Source organism: Nanorana parkeri, unplaced genomic scaffold, assembly GCF_000935625.1.
Source record: "Nanorana parkeri isolate BGI_ZX_2015 unplaced genomic scaffold, ASM93562v1 scaffold2658, whole genome shotgun sequence".
Classification (NCBI taxonomy): domain Eukaryota; kingdom Metazoa; phylum Chordata; class Amphibia; order Anura; family Dicroglossidae; genus Nanorana; species Nanorana parkeri.
The window spans coordinates 5,561-22,005 of record NW_017308926.1 but is presented as its reverse complement, the minus strand read 5'-3'; the positions used below and the strand labels follow the sequence as shown (position 1 = coordinate 22,005).

The window sequence follows — 16,445 nt, the reverse complement described above, 5'->3', positions numbered from 1 at the left end:
GATTCTCTGCGAGTTAGTAGCCTGCTTGTTCGACAACTGCCGACCAGGCCGGTGTGCGCACACTGCCCGTTTGCAGTCATTGGAAGCCCGCCCCTCAAGTACGATCTGCCTGTCCAAGATGGGCAGAACGTACGTTTTTTTTTATTACTTGTAAAGTGTATGGCCACCTTAAGAGCAAGCCGTCTCCGAGGATCAGATCTTTGTTATTTGAACACCTAGACAAAAATGATTGCTTAATCCTTGCAGTGCAGGGGTAGCCCCACTGCAAGGGTTAAGAACCATTTAGCCTGGAGTTCTGCTTCAAATAGTTTGTTTAATATAATATAGTACTCTTTCGCATAGGTGTAGACAAATTAGCATATCATTTTATGGCTTCCTGGTTAAGATGCATTTCCTACATTATTATTGCTTTTCAGATGAACATATTTTGAAGTCGTGGTTCATGGTGGTCTTTTTCTTTCAGTTGTCAGCTCGCTCACTTCCAGTGGTACAATCGGATGAAAGACTGCAGCCTTTACTTAGTCACCTCAGGTATGTTCTGCATCCTGTTGTGTGTAATGTTTGTCCTTTGTGCTGGATGAGTGTCCTTGAGGTTCTGGTGGTACTGGAAGTATGCTGCGCTTCTCTCCTTTCTTCGTCTCTTTGCACCCAGTAGGATGGTCATGTAAACTGTACAGTTATGTGGGTTGCTTTTTGGAAATGTTTTCTCTTCTCCTTTTTCTAGCTTTGACCGATGTTCTTTAGTAAATTACTTCAGTGCGTTCCATGTGAACCTTATCAATTCATAGAAAAGATGTATTATATCCGTCACAGACCCTGCAGGCTTGCCCGCAGTTCATGCAGGGTGCTGTAGTCAATTATTATTGGCGCCATCATATAATCATAGGAAATGAAGGATCTTCATCAGCACACCTTGTCCTCTATTCACATAAAACAGCCATCACAAGCTGACCTCACAGGATCCCTTTCTCTAGGCAGAGTTCCTGCCAACCTACTGCAGAAGCATGGATTAAGTGACCTTTAAGTTGTTATGTCAGTTATGTCAACAATGCTGTGATCTTGCCTCAGTTGTGGCAGATTTGCTTTAACCTAGACTCAGGCAAGCAACCTTACCTTCCAAACATTGTGAGACAAGTTCTTTGTGAATGAAATAGCACAGTAAGCATTCTGCAGCTGCATTTTGCTCAGGTCCACTTTTTCATCCATTGCACATTGTCTCTGTGTAACCGTTCTTCCCGTTCCTATTGTTTTAATGTAATCCACTTTCGTCTTGCGATGGTTGTAAAGTAATTAAAAGCTTGTACGATCTTCCCATCTTGGACAGGCAGATCGTACTGGCGATCATCACAAGCCCGTCACGAGGGGAGGGGTTCCAATGACTCCAATGCCGCACGGGCAGTGTGCGCTTGCTGCATTTGTCTCCCGGGAACACCACTAACCCGCCGACAATCGTACGATTCTTGACGGGTTTTCAAGCCTGCTCGGGAGACAAAAGACGTGCGACCGTACAGTAGAAAAGGTCACCCTCCTTCCATATACCTGCTGATTATCTACAATCGTGGGATTTCCCACGATTATCGTACGATAATCGGCAGGTGTATGGGCACCTTAAGGCTAGAAGTACAGAGATTTCCAAGGCTCTGTCACATATACAGAAGTGCTCTGCTGTTTCTAATCAGGAATTCTAAAGGCACATTTGTAACTTATTTTCTTTCTCACATTAAACTGTGCTAATGAACCTCTGTTAGGTAGTCTATAGATTTGAAGCAAAGGTCTACTTTGATATTGAATACAATGTTTTTAGGTTGAAGAAATTTTTGAGTCCACCGGCTTTAACCTTTTGAGTTCAGCTAGTTCCATTAGAGTGCTGATCTGAGTACATCTCCTATTACAGCCACACAGGGCAAAACCTGTTGTCTTACAATTTCTCTGTTTAATGGATTGGAACATAGCACCAGGTGGTGGTGGGGCTTTGTTTTGGGCTGAAGTCAAATCCACGTGTACTTCCTTAGCCTGGGATCCAAGAGACTATTGGATCAATTTGAACTTTAAGCGCCTGTTCACACATACAGTATGTGTTGCGGTAACGCACCTTACGTGTTGGTGTGCTGCAATGCCTTAGGCCGGGTTCACACCTAGGCGGCACCGTTTTTGAGAGTTTGTACGCGCAGGAGCAGCATGCGGTTACTTGCTCGTTGTGCACATTTTAATGCGCGTACATGAAGATGTGCGTTTTGACTGGCAGCTTATTAAACATTGAGGGCAATGGAAGAATGCGGGTTTAAATGCGCAAAAAACGCTCACGAAAATGTGCAACATGCTTCTGCCACGCATTTTTGGGCATTTCCATTAAAGTCTATGGGGCAAAAAAGCACTTGTAACTGTCCAAAGAAGCTCATGTACCTTCTCAGGTGTTTGGCGTTTTTCTGCCATTGGGCCATTGAAAATCATGGGGTATCTTGTGTTGGGCATTTAAGGGCAGGTTCACACCATTTTCTGGACCAGATCTGGAACACAGTGCATTGCCTTTTTGCCGCGTTTTGGAAATTGTTTTGTGTGCTTAAAATGGTCTTGTGCATTCCAGTACGTTTGTATGCGGTTTCAATGCGTTTTTATGCGTTCCAGTGCATTCCAGACCAGACAAAATAGGACAAGCAGTAGTAGGAAATAGCTTAGGGATACATTAGGATGCATTTTGGGTCCGGAAACAATCTGGTCAGGTCTGGAGATTACCTAGACGTGCTATGAATGGGCCCTTTTTAGCTGCTCAAAAACTCCTATGTGTGAACCGGTCCTTAAATTTTAAATGGCATCCACAGCACACTTTTTCTGAAAAACACAACATGCGCTGCAGTGCACTGCAAAATAATACTGCCAGCATTTTTTTCTGTGCACTAAGGTGGGTTACAGCCCATTCCTTTTTTCAATGGGCTGCCTAACTCAACACGTCACATGAAAAAAAAGGTGTGTTGTGACACCCAGTATTGTAGTGTGAGCGGCCCCTAACACAGGTAGTAATAAGGTGCCTTGCACTTCAGGATTGTGATTACACTAGAAATGTGTTTGGACAGATCAGGTTTACTTTACTGAAGCGATGAGCCTAGTAATGCAGGTAGCAGCAAAAAACAAAAACACTTGAAAATACAACAGTGTGTATATAATTGTTGGGGAAAGAACATGGCAGAGATGGTTAGATTGTTTACATTTCAATAGCCATCACTGGACGTGATATTTGGTGCCATTAGCTATACCCATAGACAAAGCGTTGTTTCTTTAAATCTGTACGCGTGCAAGTAATTTAATGAGACACATTTTCAATCATTTATCTGCTTGTTTTTTATCTGACTTGTCTGGTTAGAGTTTGTCAAGATTAGCTGTGGGAAAATGTTAGCACAGCATGGAGTGATTAATTTGACACTCTTGGCTGCTTGTTTTTTTTTTTAAATACTGGCTTAACTTAATTAGATCTATATTGAATACCTTGTTTTTTTGTGTTTTTATATTTTTACATAAAATAAAGTTTGAATGTATATTTTAGAAATATTTGTGACGTAGTGATCTGTTATATTTGGTGTATAACAGGGAAGACCAGAAATACACAATTCCCATTTGTGCCGCCAAAATTATTATTATACAGGATTTATATAGCGCCAACAGTTTGTGCAGCGCTTTACAATTTAGGGAAGACATTACGATCACAATACAATCCAAGACAAGATGGTAAGGAGGGCCCTGTCCGTGAGGGCTTACAATCTAAAATAAGATGTGCCTTTAAAATGAACCTGTTAGGGCAGAGATGAGGGAGCTGCCATAGCTGATTTGTTTTAAAGGTGATGGCTTTAACCTTGTCAGGGCTTTTCCCCATAGTTCTCCTAAGGGCCACTCGAGAACACAAACTAGCGTCCTCCCGTCACTCTAAGCTCAGTATACCGTGAGCTACAGCTCGCGGTATACTGAGACGCCGCAGCCGGAACGGATCCGGACAATTCTGTCTGGATCCACCCAGCTGCGTAAGTGACAGCTGGCTCTGCCTATCTAAAGGCAGAGCTAGCTGTACCCGCCCCCGTCCGTTCCGCCAGTCAGCGCTGGAGGATCGGACAGGAGAGGGGGGAATCCCTGCAGGGAGCGGTGAGTGACAGTCACGGCTCTGCAGGGATAGATCGAGAAGTGAGCGAGCAACGGTATGTATTCGCTCACTTCCCGATCTACTGAGCCGACCTGGGACTGTTTCATTGTCACAGGTCGGCTCAGATTATGAGGTTGAGTGAAAATCACTCAACTCATAGTTCTCTAACTATTGGGTCACTAACCTGCAACAAGAATGCAGGGCAGTTTTTGTTTCCATTGGCAGCCTGTTCCCAATCAGTGACTCGGTAGGTAGCATAGACACCCCCAAAACCAAGCCAGCAATGTCCATTCCCACAATTCCCCATATCTATAGTTGTTTGCTGCATTATATTTTGGGAAGAAAGAAAATGATTCTTATTTTAAAGCTGAACTTCTGGCAAGCGGATAAATATACAGATGTGAAATGTGGGGGGCCATGTAACATGCTAAAGGGTTTATATTTTATGCCTTTAAATACCTGATATTTACACAAAACTGTTAAGCAGCGCAGGGGAACTTATAGTTTCTGCAGTTTTGCTTTCTTTTATAGGTCCCCTTCCTACTCATGAACTCATATTTTTGTCACTGTACTCTCTTCTCTTATGAGCATGTTCCTTGCACTGCAGCACACCTGATTGGATCCTTGTGCTCCCTCTACCTTCTCTCTGAGCTGTGCTGTCCAGTAGATTGTAAACTCTAAAACCTAATCAAATGAAGGTGCCTACACGGCTTTCATTTAGGAAGAATAACCTCTTAACTATTAATTACAGGGCTGCCTTGGTTTGTGTCTTTTCTATCTGCTGTACGCTTTCATCATCAAGTACCGTATATACTCGAGTATAAGCCGAGATTTTCAGCCCATTTTTTTGGGTGAAAAGTGCCCCCCTCGGCTTATACTCGAGTCAGCGCCAGCGCGTCATCTTACTTACCTCGCCGAGCGTCGCGTCACTGCTGCTCGGTGTGCGGCGCTCCGAGCGGGGTCATCTGGCAGTCTCCGGGTCCTAATTTAGGTGGCCGGAGACTGCCATTTTTTTTTCCTAATTTTGTTTTACACTTTATTTTTTTTATACTTTGTAAAAAAAAAAAGTAAAAAAAAAAAACTTTTTTGTCAGTTTATATCAAGCAGTCACTGTGACTGCTTGATAAATTAACTTTTTTAAATTTTTTTTAGCTATTAGGCTGCTCCAAACGTAGGAACAGCTAATAACCTTAGAGACTGATCCTGACAGCATGTCAGATTCAGATCTCGCTAAAGCTCTTTGATCGTGCCTAGACGATCAGAAATGATACATTTCAAGCAAAGAGATACATTGTATGTCTTATCTCTTTGCTTGAGATGTTTCACATAGCATCATAAACATTGGGCTAGTCTATGGAGCTGTCAAAACAAATAGCAGGGAGGTGAGTCACTCTGCTGCCTCTCTGCTATTTTCAGCGGTCAAATACCGGAGCGCTATTTAGCGCTCCCCATACTTGCATGTTACGTGCAAGTACGGGAGCGCTAAATAGCGCTCCGGTATTTGGCCGGTATTTCTTTCTTTCATTAATTAAAGAAATAAGCTTTTACAAAAGCTTAACTATTTCATCAATGAATGCCTCAATACTGAGGCATTTATTAATGACTGGTAACCGCTGAGAATCAGCAGTTACCGGCATTACAGAGCCTGATATAACTTGTCACGTACAGTGTACGTGGCCAGTCATATAGGCACAAAGTACCGGGACGTACAGTGTACGTCTCCTGTCACGAAGGGATTAATCAGCAACACAAGATTTTCTACACTGCCTTATTTAGTCACAGAATAAGTCCATATCTCCCTTGCCTTATTCTTGTTTGGGTGCCTATCTGTTTAGACCAGACAGGCCTGAACACTCCCTGTGTTCTGCAGATATACTGTCTTAGTAGTAACTTCTATTCCAAGAGTACTGACTGAGGGCCGGTTCACACCACAAACAAGGCGTTCCATAGTGGTCAGGCTCTGGAATGCATTGTATCACATTCCGGCCGGCTCCCTGTGTTCAGCGCTGGAAGGGAGCATGGCGGTGCATTGAAGTCAATGGCACAGCAGCCACATCCCCGCCAGCAGTGTGATCGCCCACATCCGAACGCGTGGCACAGTAGTGCCTGCGTTCCGGTCCAGTGCGATCTGCAAAAATATCGCACTGCAGGTGGGGGGCGTGGCTGCGGTGCCATTGACTTCAATGCACCGCCACGCCCCATCCCGTCCCTGAATGCAGGGAGCCAGGCTGGAGTGCTATATAGTGTGTTCCAGAGCCTGGCCACTTTGGAACACACTGTTTGTGAAGTGAACCGGCCTAGGTGCAGACTATTCTCATTTATGGGGAACACCCAACTGTCTCCAATTAGACTTTTCCACAGGGCTTTCTGTTCTAAGCCATCATGCTTGTACTGGCAGCTGCAATGCCTAGAGCTTTTTAACTCCTCACGTTTTCATTTATTTGCTTACAGTCTTTTGAAAAATCCTGTTTGCAGCCCCCAATAGCTCAAGCCGAAATTGACACATTCCTCTTTGGCTTAGTCAACATTTTCATTAAGACAAAGCAGAGCCTTAAGGCATGCTGCTGTTCTCCCTCCTTAGATAACACATAGTGCTCTGGAAATACTGTCCAAATACTTAAAATCATCATGTTCCTGAACAGCTGCTTCCAAGTCTCTCAACTCAACTTCCCTGAACTTCCTGTCCAGTACAAGATCACAAAAGGCAGAGCAGACTCCAGCAACTGTTCATGTACTAGCTTGGAGGAGGGAGGGAAGTATCTTGATTTGCTGTGTCTGTGTGTTTGTGGAGACGCACACAGCTTACTGGCACACACAAAAGGGTGACTACGTAGCACTCTGCTTGAGAAAGGAGTCACTCTAAAACAAGTCAGGACCAGTGCTCAGGGGACCAGCTGATTCTGCAAGCTAAAACTTTTTTAACATTAAGACGCCGCATTCATTGTAAGTGATTTGAAATAGCTTAAAATCCTTTTACTTTAATATCACTTTAAGGCAGCAGAGGGTGCTTGCTATGAGTTCTGAAATACATCTAGCACAGCTGTTTGCAGACTTTTAGACACAGTATTCAAAGATGCACCACACAACTTGTAAATCTTTTCAGATTTTTGAAAGACAGGTGTCCAATCGATGCTTTCGACTTATGTCTTTCATTACCCTGTGTTATGTTTAAGCCTGTCCTAACCTTTTTAATATTATACAGGATTTATATAGGGCCAACAGCTTGCGCAGCAAACCTTTTACTGGAATCTAGCTAAACTGGAAACAAATCAATTTAGGCCCAGTAGCAATTAGTGATGTGCATGGGCTTGGGGTGAACCGAGTTTGCCCAAGACCGTGCACCACTGTCAGTGACACCCCCCTCCCAGCCCAATCAGTTGCGGCTGGGGCATTCCTCACCCCACAGCCACATACAACAAAGGTACAGGTAATGCCCAGCCCCTGGTGATTGGACTGTGTCACCGACAGTTTGGCGCAGGCTTGGGTTAACCCGGTGTGCGCCAAGCCCAAGCACATCCCTGGTAGTAATGTGCTCAATGTATTAAAATAAAGTACTTGGATCCCCTACTTGTAGAATTCTTCAAGCTAAAGTCTTTGTAGCATAGCACCTAGGACATTCAGTAGAGCCAGGAACTATCTTTACAGGAAAAAATGTCTTGTATATACAGCATTTGTGTTTGTGACTTTTAGCTGTCCTATAACTTCAGGTATTTTTTTATGTGGTTTTGTATATAGTGCACGTTGTATTGTGCTATTTTCTTAAATTCAGGTAAAGATTAAGTATGATTCAATATTTTATTCAGTGTATAAGAATAAAGGCACACTTTTTTTTTTTAAATGCACCTTTTCGGCTGCCCACACGGCATAAATCAGGTATTGGCATATCGACCTACACCCTTATCCTGAAAGTTGCCGATCCTATCCTTTCTCGTACAAATCGATGAGCTTTAAGCATGGATAAATATATGTGTGAATAGACAGCTTTATAAAGAAGCTGGACTGCTAAAATCCCAATATACTCTGTGTGTGTCACACAAACACACACACACACACACACATATTATACCTTTTTTGTTGGTGGTTTACTGTAAAAAAAAGATTTCCATTTCAAACTGTAGCTTTTTTAGAACTGGAAAAAGAGAATAGTGTTCTTTTCTTGTTTTATATACTGTATACAGAACTCTCCCATAAATGTAATTTTCGTTTCATACAGTTGGAGGACTGCTTTTTGCCACAGCTTTTCTCTCATTGCAACATTTGGACTGATCATGTGATCTTATTTCCTGGAACTCTGGCACACGTGACTAGGACATGTGACCATTCCCAATCATCTCAAGGGATGACAATGCCTTTCCCTGAGATCTCATGAGATTACAGATGAGATTTCCCAGCAATGCTCTGCTGATGTAACCTTCCCAGGATGCAATGCTTGGGCACGATTACATCATTTGTGCCAAAGAGTACCAGGAAATGGAAAAACAATAATTGTAATGAAAATAAAAATATGTTTAATGAATGTAAGATGATTTCATATCAGCATGTAGAGCTGAACGCTTAGTTGATCTTTAGTGAAAGGGGGTAAAGGTCCACTTAAAGTGCATGATTAGGTAGTTGTAGTACTTAAAGGCATTTAGTACCTGTTAGAGATCACAGTACTCCAAATGGCATTGCCATCATCCAGTTTTCTTTCTAGAATGTTGGAGCAGTCTCTGTTTTATGTATCATACTGGGTCAGCATTTGCTATCTACACCAAGATGCTGGCTCAGGGATGACATTATCATATGTATCCTAGTGCCTACACCATTCTTGGTTGTATTCACAAATCAGCTCCCTGATGTACCCTACTGTAGAGTTAGTGTTGCAGTCTGATCACTGAGGGAGAAAAAACTGGGGAAATGCTTTTTCCTGTCTGCAGCATAATGATCACATCCTCTTTTACTAGGCAAAGTCACTTGACTAGAACTCAAAGACTGCTTTTTTCAGTCAATTAAATTGGAGCTTTATTGAAAATTTATATTTGTACTGTATATTGTGACAAATAAGGAATTTATTTCTAAGGACTTCTAAAGTTACTGAAAGGTTCATTTTACGTGCGCTAATATTTCATTTTATGTAACTGATGGAAGATTTTTTTACTCAAAAAGTTATACGTTAGCCTTGTTCCTTGTATGTGCTAACTTGCACTCAAACTGCTAAAAGTCAAGTGTTTTTATAAATGGTTTTTTTTTCTTTTGATAGCCATTCGTACATTGGTCAAGATTTCAGTTCACAAAGAAACACTGGGAAAATTTCACTTGACCAAATTGATGCAGTAAGTTTAGTTACATACTTATTTTCTGGACCCTCTTACATATTCAGCAGATGTACATTAAAGTGCACAGTAATGTTATCCTGTATTTTAATATGCAAAACAAGCTTTATTGTCCTAGGTAAAAAAATATCAGTTTGATATTGGTCTTTACATGATTTGTTTGTTGGTTTTTTGGATATCCAACATGAATTGTTTGATTCCCTTACTATATATATGTGTGTGTGTGTGTGTATATATATATATATATATATATATATTTTTTTTTCATATACATATACATATACATATATATATATATATATATATATATATATAAGTAGGTCGTTAAGTGAGGAATAGCTGTATTGTTTTTTTAAGGTGGCTACATGGATGACAGGTGTGGGTCTGTAAATGGTTTGTAATGACATTTTCGGGTAACATATCTCCAGTCTCTGACAGCCTCCTGCAGTATGACTATTATAAGGTATATTTTAAAGGCTCTTTCACACCAGTTGCATTAAACTGCATTGATCAGCTCAAGGCCACTCTGAAAACAATTGCTTTCTGCCGTGCCCCGTTCACCAGCAAAAATGTAAGCATGTTGCATTTTAATGCAGTGCAATGCACACAAAAACAATATCAACGCTACATGCATATGAAAATACAAAAAATCGATTTTTGTATTTTGGTTGTTGATGTGGCCTGTACAGAAAAAAATAATTTTGAAAAACGCAGTTCAGCGTGGGGAAAAATGCACCACAACACGCATACTTTTTTTGTGTGTCAGTGTTGTGGTGTGAAGGAGCCCTAAGTTTCATGTAGTAAGTCACTGGTTGTTTTTATTCACGAAGCATGGAATAAAGAGATCCATGGTACGTGTCGTGAAACATTGAAAATTGTATAATGGTACATCTTGTGTAAACAAAACAAAACAAAAAATACTTTGATTTGAAGATTACCTTTCTTCATAAAATACCATGGCATATCATGTAAATTTTCTGCTGGTGCAGGAATAAAAGGTAGAAAAGAGCTATTACAGGAAACAAAGCTTTGCTGTCGGGTAGCCAGTTGCTAGAAAATTACATCTGTCATCTTACTTTACTGAGTTTTCCTGTATTTGTTAGCAGTGCAAATACCGTGCTGCTTTAAAAATGCATGCATGACATCTGAATTGTACTTGTCCAGCCATTCACTAAAGCCAGCTACAAGTTTGGTTTATTCTGAGACGTTGTTGCAGTTGTGTGGTCCATATGGACAAGAGAATTTGAGAAAGAGAGGAACTATACAGGTGTGTTAGACGTTTTGCCAAATCACCCTATTTTCATGATAGATTCATAACACCACCTATTCCACTGCACTAGTTCTTCTTAAAAATGTGGAATGTATCCTACCTCTGCATAACACACTGTGACAATGATGCCTCATTTTAATTTGACAACTACACTTATCAGAAGGATGATGGTCGCTGATGACTCTGTCAAAGATGTTCTTTTGTTATCTTTTTAATAATCTGTCCATTTTATTTATTTATTTTAGCTCTCCACAAAGTCATTTCCTCTCTGCATGCGTCAACTTCACAAGTCTTTGAGAGAGCACCATCATCTACGTCACGGTGGCCGCATGCAGTATGGCCTTTTCCTCAAGGGTATTGGCTTATCACTGGAGCAGGCCCTCCAGTTCTGGAAGCTGGAATTTACAAAGGGAAAAGTTGACTCTGATAAGGTAATTTCCCAGCACTGGTAATAAAGGGGGTTTAACATGCTGGTAATGAAGTGGTTAAAAAGTTGAGGGTTTACCTATGTCATCAGTTTTGTGGCTTTGACAATGTACTTCTGTAGCTATATCAGCTTAACCTCCCTGGCAGTATTCCCGAGTGTAGCTCAGGGCTACTTTTCCATACCATAAGCGGTAACCCCGAGCTACACTCAGGAATGCCGCATAGCATTTACTTAACCTTGTCCCTCAAGCCGCGCTGTGTTCTCCGGCCGATGCCGGCATCCGTCTTCCGGGTTCCGTCCCTTGCGAGCAAACGCGCCACCGTGGGCCGGAACCGGCAGGATATTAAAAAAACAAAATTCGAAAAAAAATAGACCGAGAAATGACACGAAAAAATAGAAAAAAATCATACCGCCAGGGAGGTTAAAGTGTATTTTTACCAAACTTTTTTTTTTGTATTGAGAGCTCACATTGGATGGGGTAAGCAACAGGGAATCTTCTATTTTTCATAATTCACTAAACAGGTTTTTCAACATTATTCTTTTTAGCCTTCAAAATAAATACTTATATGCCAAAAATTGCTTTACTTTTTCTTTAAATGTCTTGGCTTTGAATAGTTTTCCTACTAGAAGACAGCTACAGTAGATAGTGGTATTTGTTTTGTTTGCTGATGTACATCTGTGTACATTACAAGTACTCGTGGGGCCGAGAAATATAGAATCATAACATAACAAGCTCTTAGAGTGTATCCTCCAAATCCCTGAAGACAATTCTTGTGCACGAAGTGAAAGATGCATATAGATAATCGAGCTTTTGCCATGCCACTAATAGTACAGGGATCAGTGGAAGGGAAAGGGTCATATTTTCTTTAGCTCTCTGGCTGCACCTACTTAGCAAAGTAAAGATTGTTTTCCGAAATATGAATCATTTTGTCAGTGTACGTTTTAGAACACAACAGCTATGACTAGGAAACACGGCATTGAGCTTGCAGCTGCTTAATCTTTCCCTAGCTCACATTGCCAGTTTAGACTGGCCAGGAAAGAAATATGCACATTTCAGATTGTGTGTGACATTGCAATATTGTGCAACTAGCAGTTTTCTGTAATTTAATGACTGTTAAGCAATAGTCCAGAAAGGCAGTAGTATAAAATCAATTTCATGAAACAGATGGAGAATTATGGGTTCTTTGTAGGGAATGCTAATAAACTGTTGATATGTTCAGTTAACAGGATGTGAAAAGCGAAGAACTGTGAAATCCTTCTCTGCCACTTTATTGTGTAGTTGGGCTCTCTGAAAAGCTGCAGTGTTAAAGTAGAACTCAAGACAGACGGCTAAATATAATGTTCAAATGCCTATATATTTACCTGTAAATGGACTGGTACATTCGATTAGCAACAGACTGTAACAACACACGTTTTATAGACAGTGACATTTCCCTCAGCTAAAAAAACATGATGCAAGTATTTTCTCAGGTCTATCAAGAGCTAACAAAGAAAGATTTTGTCTAAAGTTGAGCTTTATAATGGAACTATAGGCAAGCAGAAAATACATGACTTTTTGAACACATATTATAATCCACATTTTGGGCCTGAAAATTGTTTAACACTCCCCTTCCCACACACACAATTATATATTCCCTGTGTGCCAAGGCCCGTAGATTAAAATGGTGGCAGTTGCTAATTTTTACGATGCATAGTATTAGCGCAGCTCTTCAACCCCAACATTTCAGTAAAAAATACACTTACGGTAATTTAATATAAAATATTAGGTTGTGCAGTGTAACTAGATACCTAACATGCCAAGCTTAAAAATTGCGTGCACCTGCGAAGCGGTGACAAATTACGGTACCCCAAATTGTCCATAGGAGACCATTTAAAAGCCTGTATAGGTCATCAGTTTAGCGGTAACCCTTAATATTGGCCCTATAATTCTTACCCTCACTGGCTCCACCCCCATATGTGATAGTACATTGGAGGTGACAGGTACTATTTAAGGTGACATTAGGGATCTAGTAAACCCCTAATGTCACCTATAGTTCAAAGAAGCTGATCAAGCACAGATTTGTGCTTGAACAGCTTCTTTCCCGGCTTCTCTAGCCTGGGAATGACGGCTCAGAAGCCGAAGTGGCGAAATCAGCATCACTTCCAGCTTAAATCAGCAGATTATTATTATACAGGATTTATATAGCGCCAACAGTTTGCGCAGCGCTTTAGAATATAAGGAAGGGGGGTTGGGGGTGGGGGGGGGCTCTGTTTACCAGCCCCTGGAAGCAATCTGACTGCTTTTCAGCTGCCAGAATCGCTTCCAGTATAAAGCCAACAGCTATAGGGTTAAGGGTATCTATGGTCAAAAACTAAAAATATGTATTTCTATATTGAATTTCCATAGGTTTTATCCCACTCCCAATAACCATATCGATGTAGAAGTTTGTAAATGTACTTATTGATGATGCCCATAGCAGGGCTCAAAATTTCAAGTCCTGAGCTACTAGACAGGCCTTAAAAGTTACTCGCCACCAGTTGCCCCACCTAACCCCTACCCTGCCCCGGACTTAACTCCGCCAGGTCAGTAATGTAACGCACAGCGCAGAGGTCAGTAATGTAACACACAGCGCAAAGTTCAGTAATGTAACACACAGTGCAGAGGTCAGAGTGACGCACAGTGCAGAGGTCAGAGTGACGCACAGTGCAGAGGTCACAGTGACGCACAGTGCAGAGGTCACAGTGACGCACAGTGCAGAGGTCAGAGTGACGCACAGTGCAGAGGTCAGTGTGACGCAAAGCGCAGGGTCAGTGTGACGCACAGTTGCAGTCTTCCTCCCAGCCTGGCAGCTGAGGTGGGCGGAGGAAGCTGCAGAAGACAGCGGATGTCATCGAGGAGCGCCGCCGGCGGGACCAGAGATGGGACACTACCACCACGGCGATCGTTCCCTTGTGTTCTCTCTTCTCATCGGCCGCTCTGTAGCTACAGCAGCCGCTGAGAAGAGAGAACAGAAGCGAGCAATTGCCGCGGCGGTAGTGTCCCATCTCTGGTCCCGCCGGCAGCGCTCCTCGATTAGATTACACTCGCCCCCCGCAATTTTCACTCGCCAATTGCGAGGGGGCGAGTGGAAATTTTGAGGCCTGCCCATAGCATGTACTTCAATGAAGTGACACAATTTCACTCAGCCCTGGGAATATGTACTTCCTTGTGTCACAACTCACAGAGCCTGTCTTCTGAACTACAATTCAACATCCGAACAATGTTAATATTATCATTGCTTGCTGGAAGCAATGTATGTTGGGATATCTAGTCTTAAAATATTGAGATTACGTCAAATGAATCAGCAGGGAAGAAGATGCAAATACACTGGGAATTCAGAAGTTGTTGAAAGTGATGGGCAGACAGAAGACACCACTCACTACATAAAAGGGATTTTTTCAAGTAAGCTTTGGCTGCATTATCAAAAACAACTACTGCTTGCTAAAATATTTGATATTCTGTTTAGCCATTGTTGGGATTCAAACGCCATCACTCTCACAGCTAGGCAAGTGACAACAATATTTCATTGTTTGCTTGTGTCATTTGCCTGCTCACTGGAGTGTGAATCACATTGTCAGCTGTGCATTTTGCTTTTTGTCTAGAGTACCATTTCACTTTGTGGAACAAAAATTGCGATAGCATTGTATTGAAAATGGAAAGTGAGGTATAATGCTTATATTCTACTGTATATTATTGCCATGCATCCTCTGGAATAATTGAAACATAACTGAAATTGAAACACCTTTTTAATAATATTTAACCAATTGGCGTAGGCCAAAACCACATTTTTTCCAACCATTTTAACATTTTTATTAATGATTTATTTTTTCATTTTTTTTATGTACCGGTATGTGTTTTTTTTACTTTGCTATTAGGGGCTTTGGAGAAATATCAGTGGGTCTAAACAGACCTCATAGAGTCACCTCATTTACTAAGCTCGGTGTATATTCAATATGCTAAGTGAACAGTTGCTGCTACTTAGTAAATCAACCCTATTGTTGAATTAATTTATGTTTATAACTGTGTCTGCAGTCATAAATAAAAGTCCTTTTTAAAGGGAATGCCTGCCGTCACCTAAAAGGTATCTTTAAGCTCAGCCTTTCCTCACTTTCCATAGACGCAAGGATTTCATTCTCTCATAAATTGAAATGTGCCACTTCTAGCGATCCTTAAAATTTTGATCAAGTACATACAGTATTAACATACATTAGCTAGGCCATGCTTCCTGTAACACTTAAGGAATTAGATCTTCCCCCCCCGTTACTGCTTGCCACAGTACATTCTTCTAATAAGATTAGAATTGCTTATCGAGCTTGTGAGAAATGTAGAGAATCTATTAGTAATTTTGTTCTGCAATATAAAAGTAGTTCAGACTCAGAATTGTTTTTCAATGGAAAATCAATACCCCGTTTTTGTCGGCTTTATTGGAAGTTCATATTTCCATTAGTGTGATATTGATCATGGAAGGTTATGTTAATTTGTTTCCCTACATGTTTGCTTTAAATAGTTTTCTTTGCCAAGTTAGCCTTTTAAATATGTGTTTACACAAAAGCTTGTGCTGTATCCTATCCCCAAATGGCAAAAAATCCTTGATGTCTACAATATGTTAAGTAATAGTACGTTCAAGTTTAAAACATTTTTACACTACAATGCAAGAATAGAGATGCAGTTGGCATTTTAAAAGCCCAATTAGATGCCCTATACTTTATTGGGCCTGTTAGGGTTGGCAGTGCTTTACATTTGCTACTTTCTGTCTAAAGTGGCTCCAGGCTTACTCTGAAACCTAACAATCCCTGAGCTCCAGCTGGATAAATCATGCTAAAAGACATTTAAAGCACGATTCTGAGTGTAAGAAATGTTTTGGTTTGATAGAATGGGGAAGTGTTAGAACATTTGTCAGCCTTATACCGCTGTCCAGTGCTTTATTGGGTAGATTTCTCCTATCTTACTGTTCTGAGAATGTGGTAATGTGACCAGGACATGAAGTGAGGTAAAACAGACTGCAACATGGATGTGGACAGCAATTAAAACACCATACATAACAAAACTACCATATCATACTTCAACATTTTAGGATATTACACAACATAAATAATATACACTCTAATTTCAACACCAGCTCTAGAGAAGAAAATATATACATGGGATCAGTACTAGTTGCTCCTTAAAGTGGAAAAGTAAACCTTTATCAGAGAAGACACATGGTATACTGGTAGAGGATGCACCTGTCTTCAAGGACCCAACCAATAAGCTGTTGAAAGCCCATTCTAGAGCACAGCCACAATCAAATG

The 16,445-nt window shown here is 41.1% G+C and overlaps 1 protein-coding gene across 1 annotated transcript in view; it reads left to right on the top strand.

Moving 5' to 3' along the window:
* LOC108802097 (DNA primase large subunit-like) overlaps positions 1-11,139 on the top strand; it is a gene marked incomplete at its 3' end in the record, with an annotated part of 66,384 nt that extends 55,245 nt beyond the window's left edge. The window contains exons 7-9 of the mRNA XM_018573983.1: positions 464-531; positions 9,366-9,438; positions 10,954-11,139. Of these exons, the coding sequence (XP_018429485.1) occupies positions 464-531; positions 9,366-9,438; positions 10,954-11,139 (327 nt within the window). The remainder of the gene's footprint in view (positions 1-463; positions 532-9,365; positions 9,439-10,953) is intronic.
* Between the last annotated feature and the right edge of the window lie 5,306 nt (positions 11,140-16,445).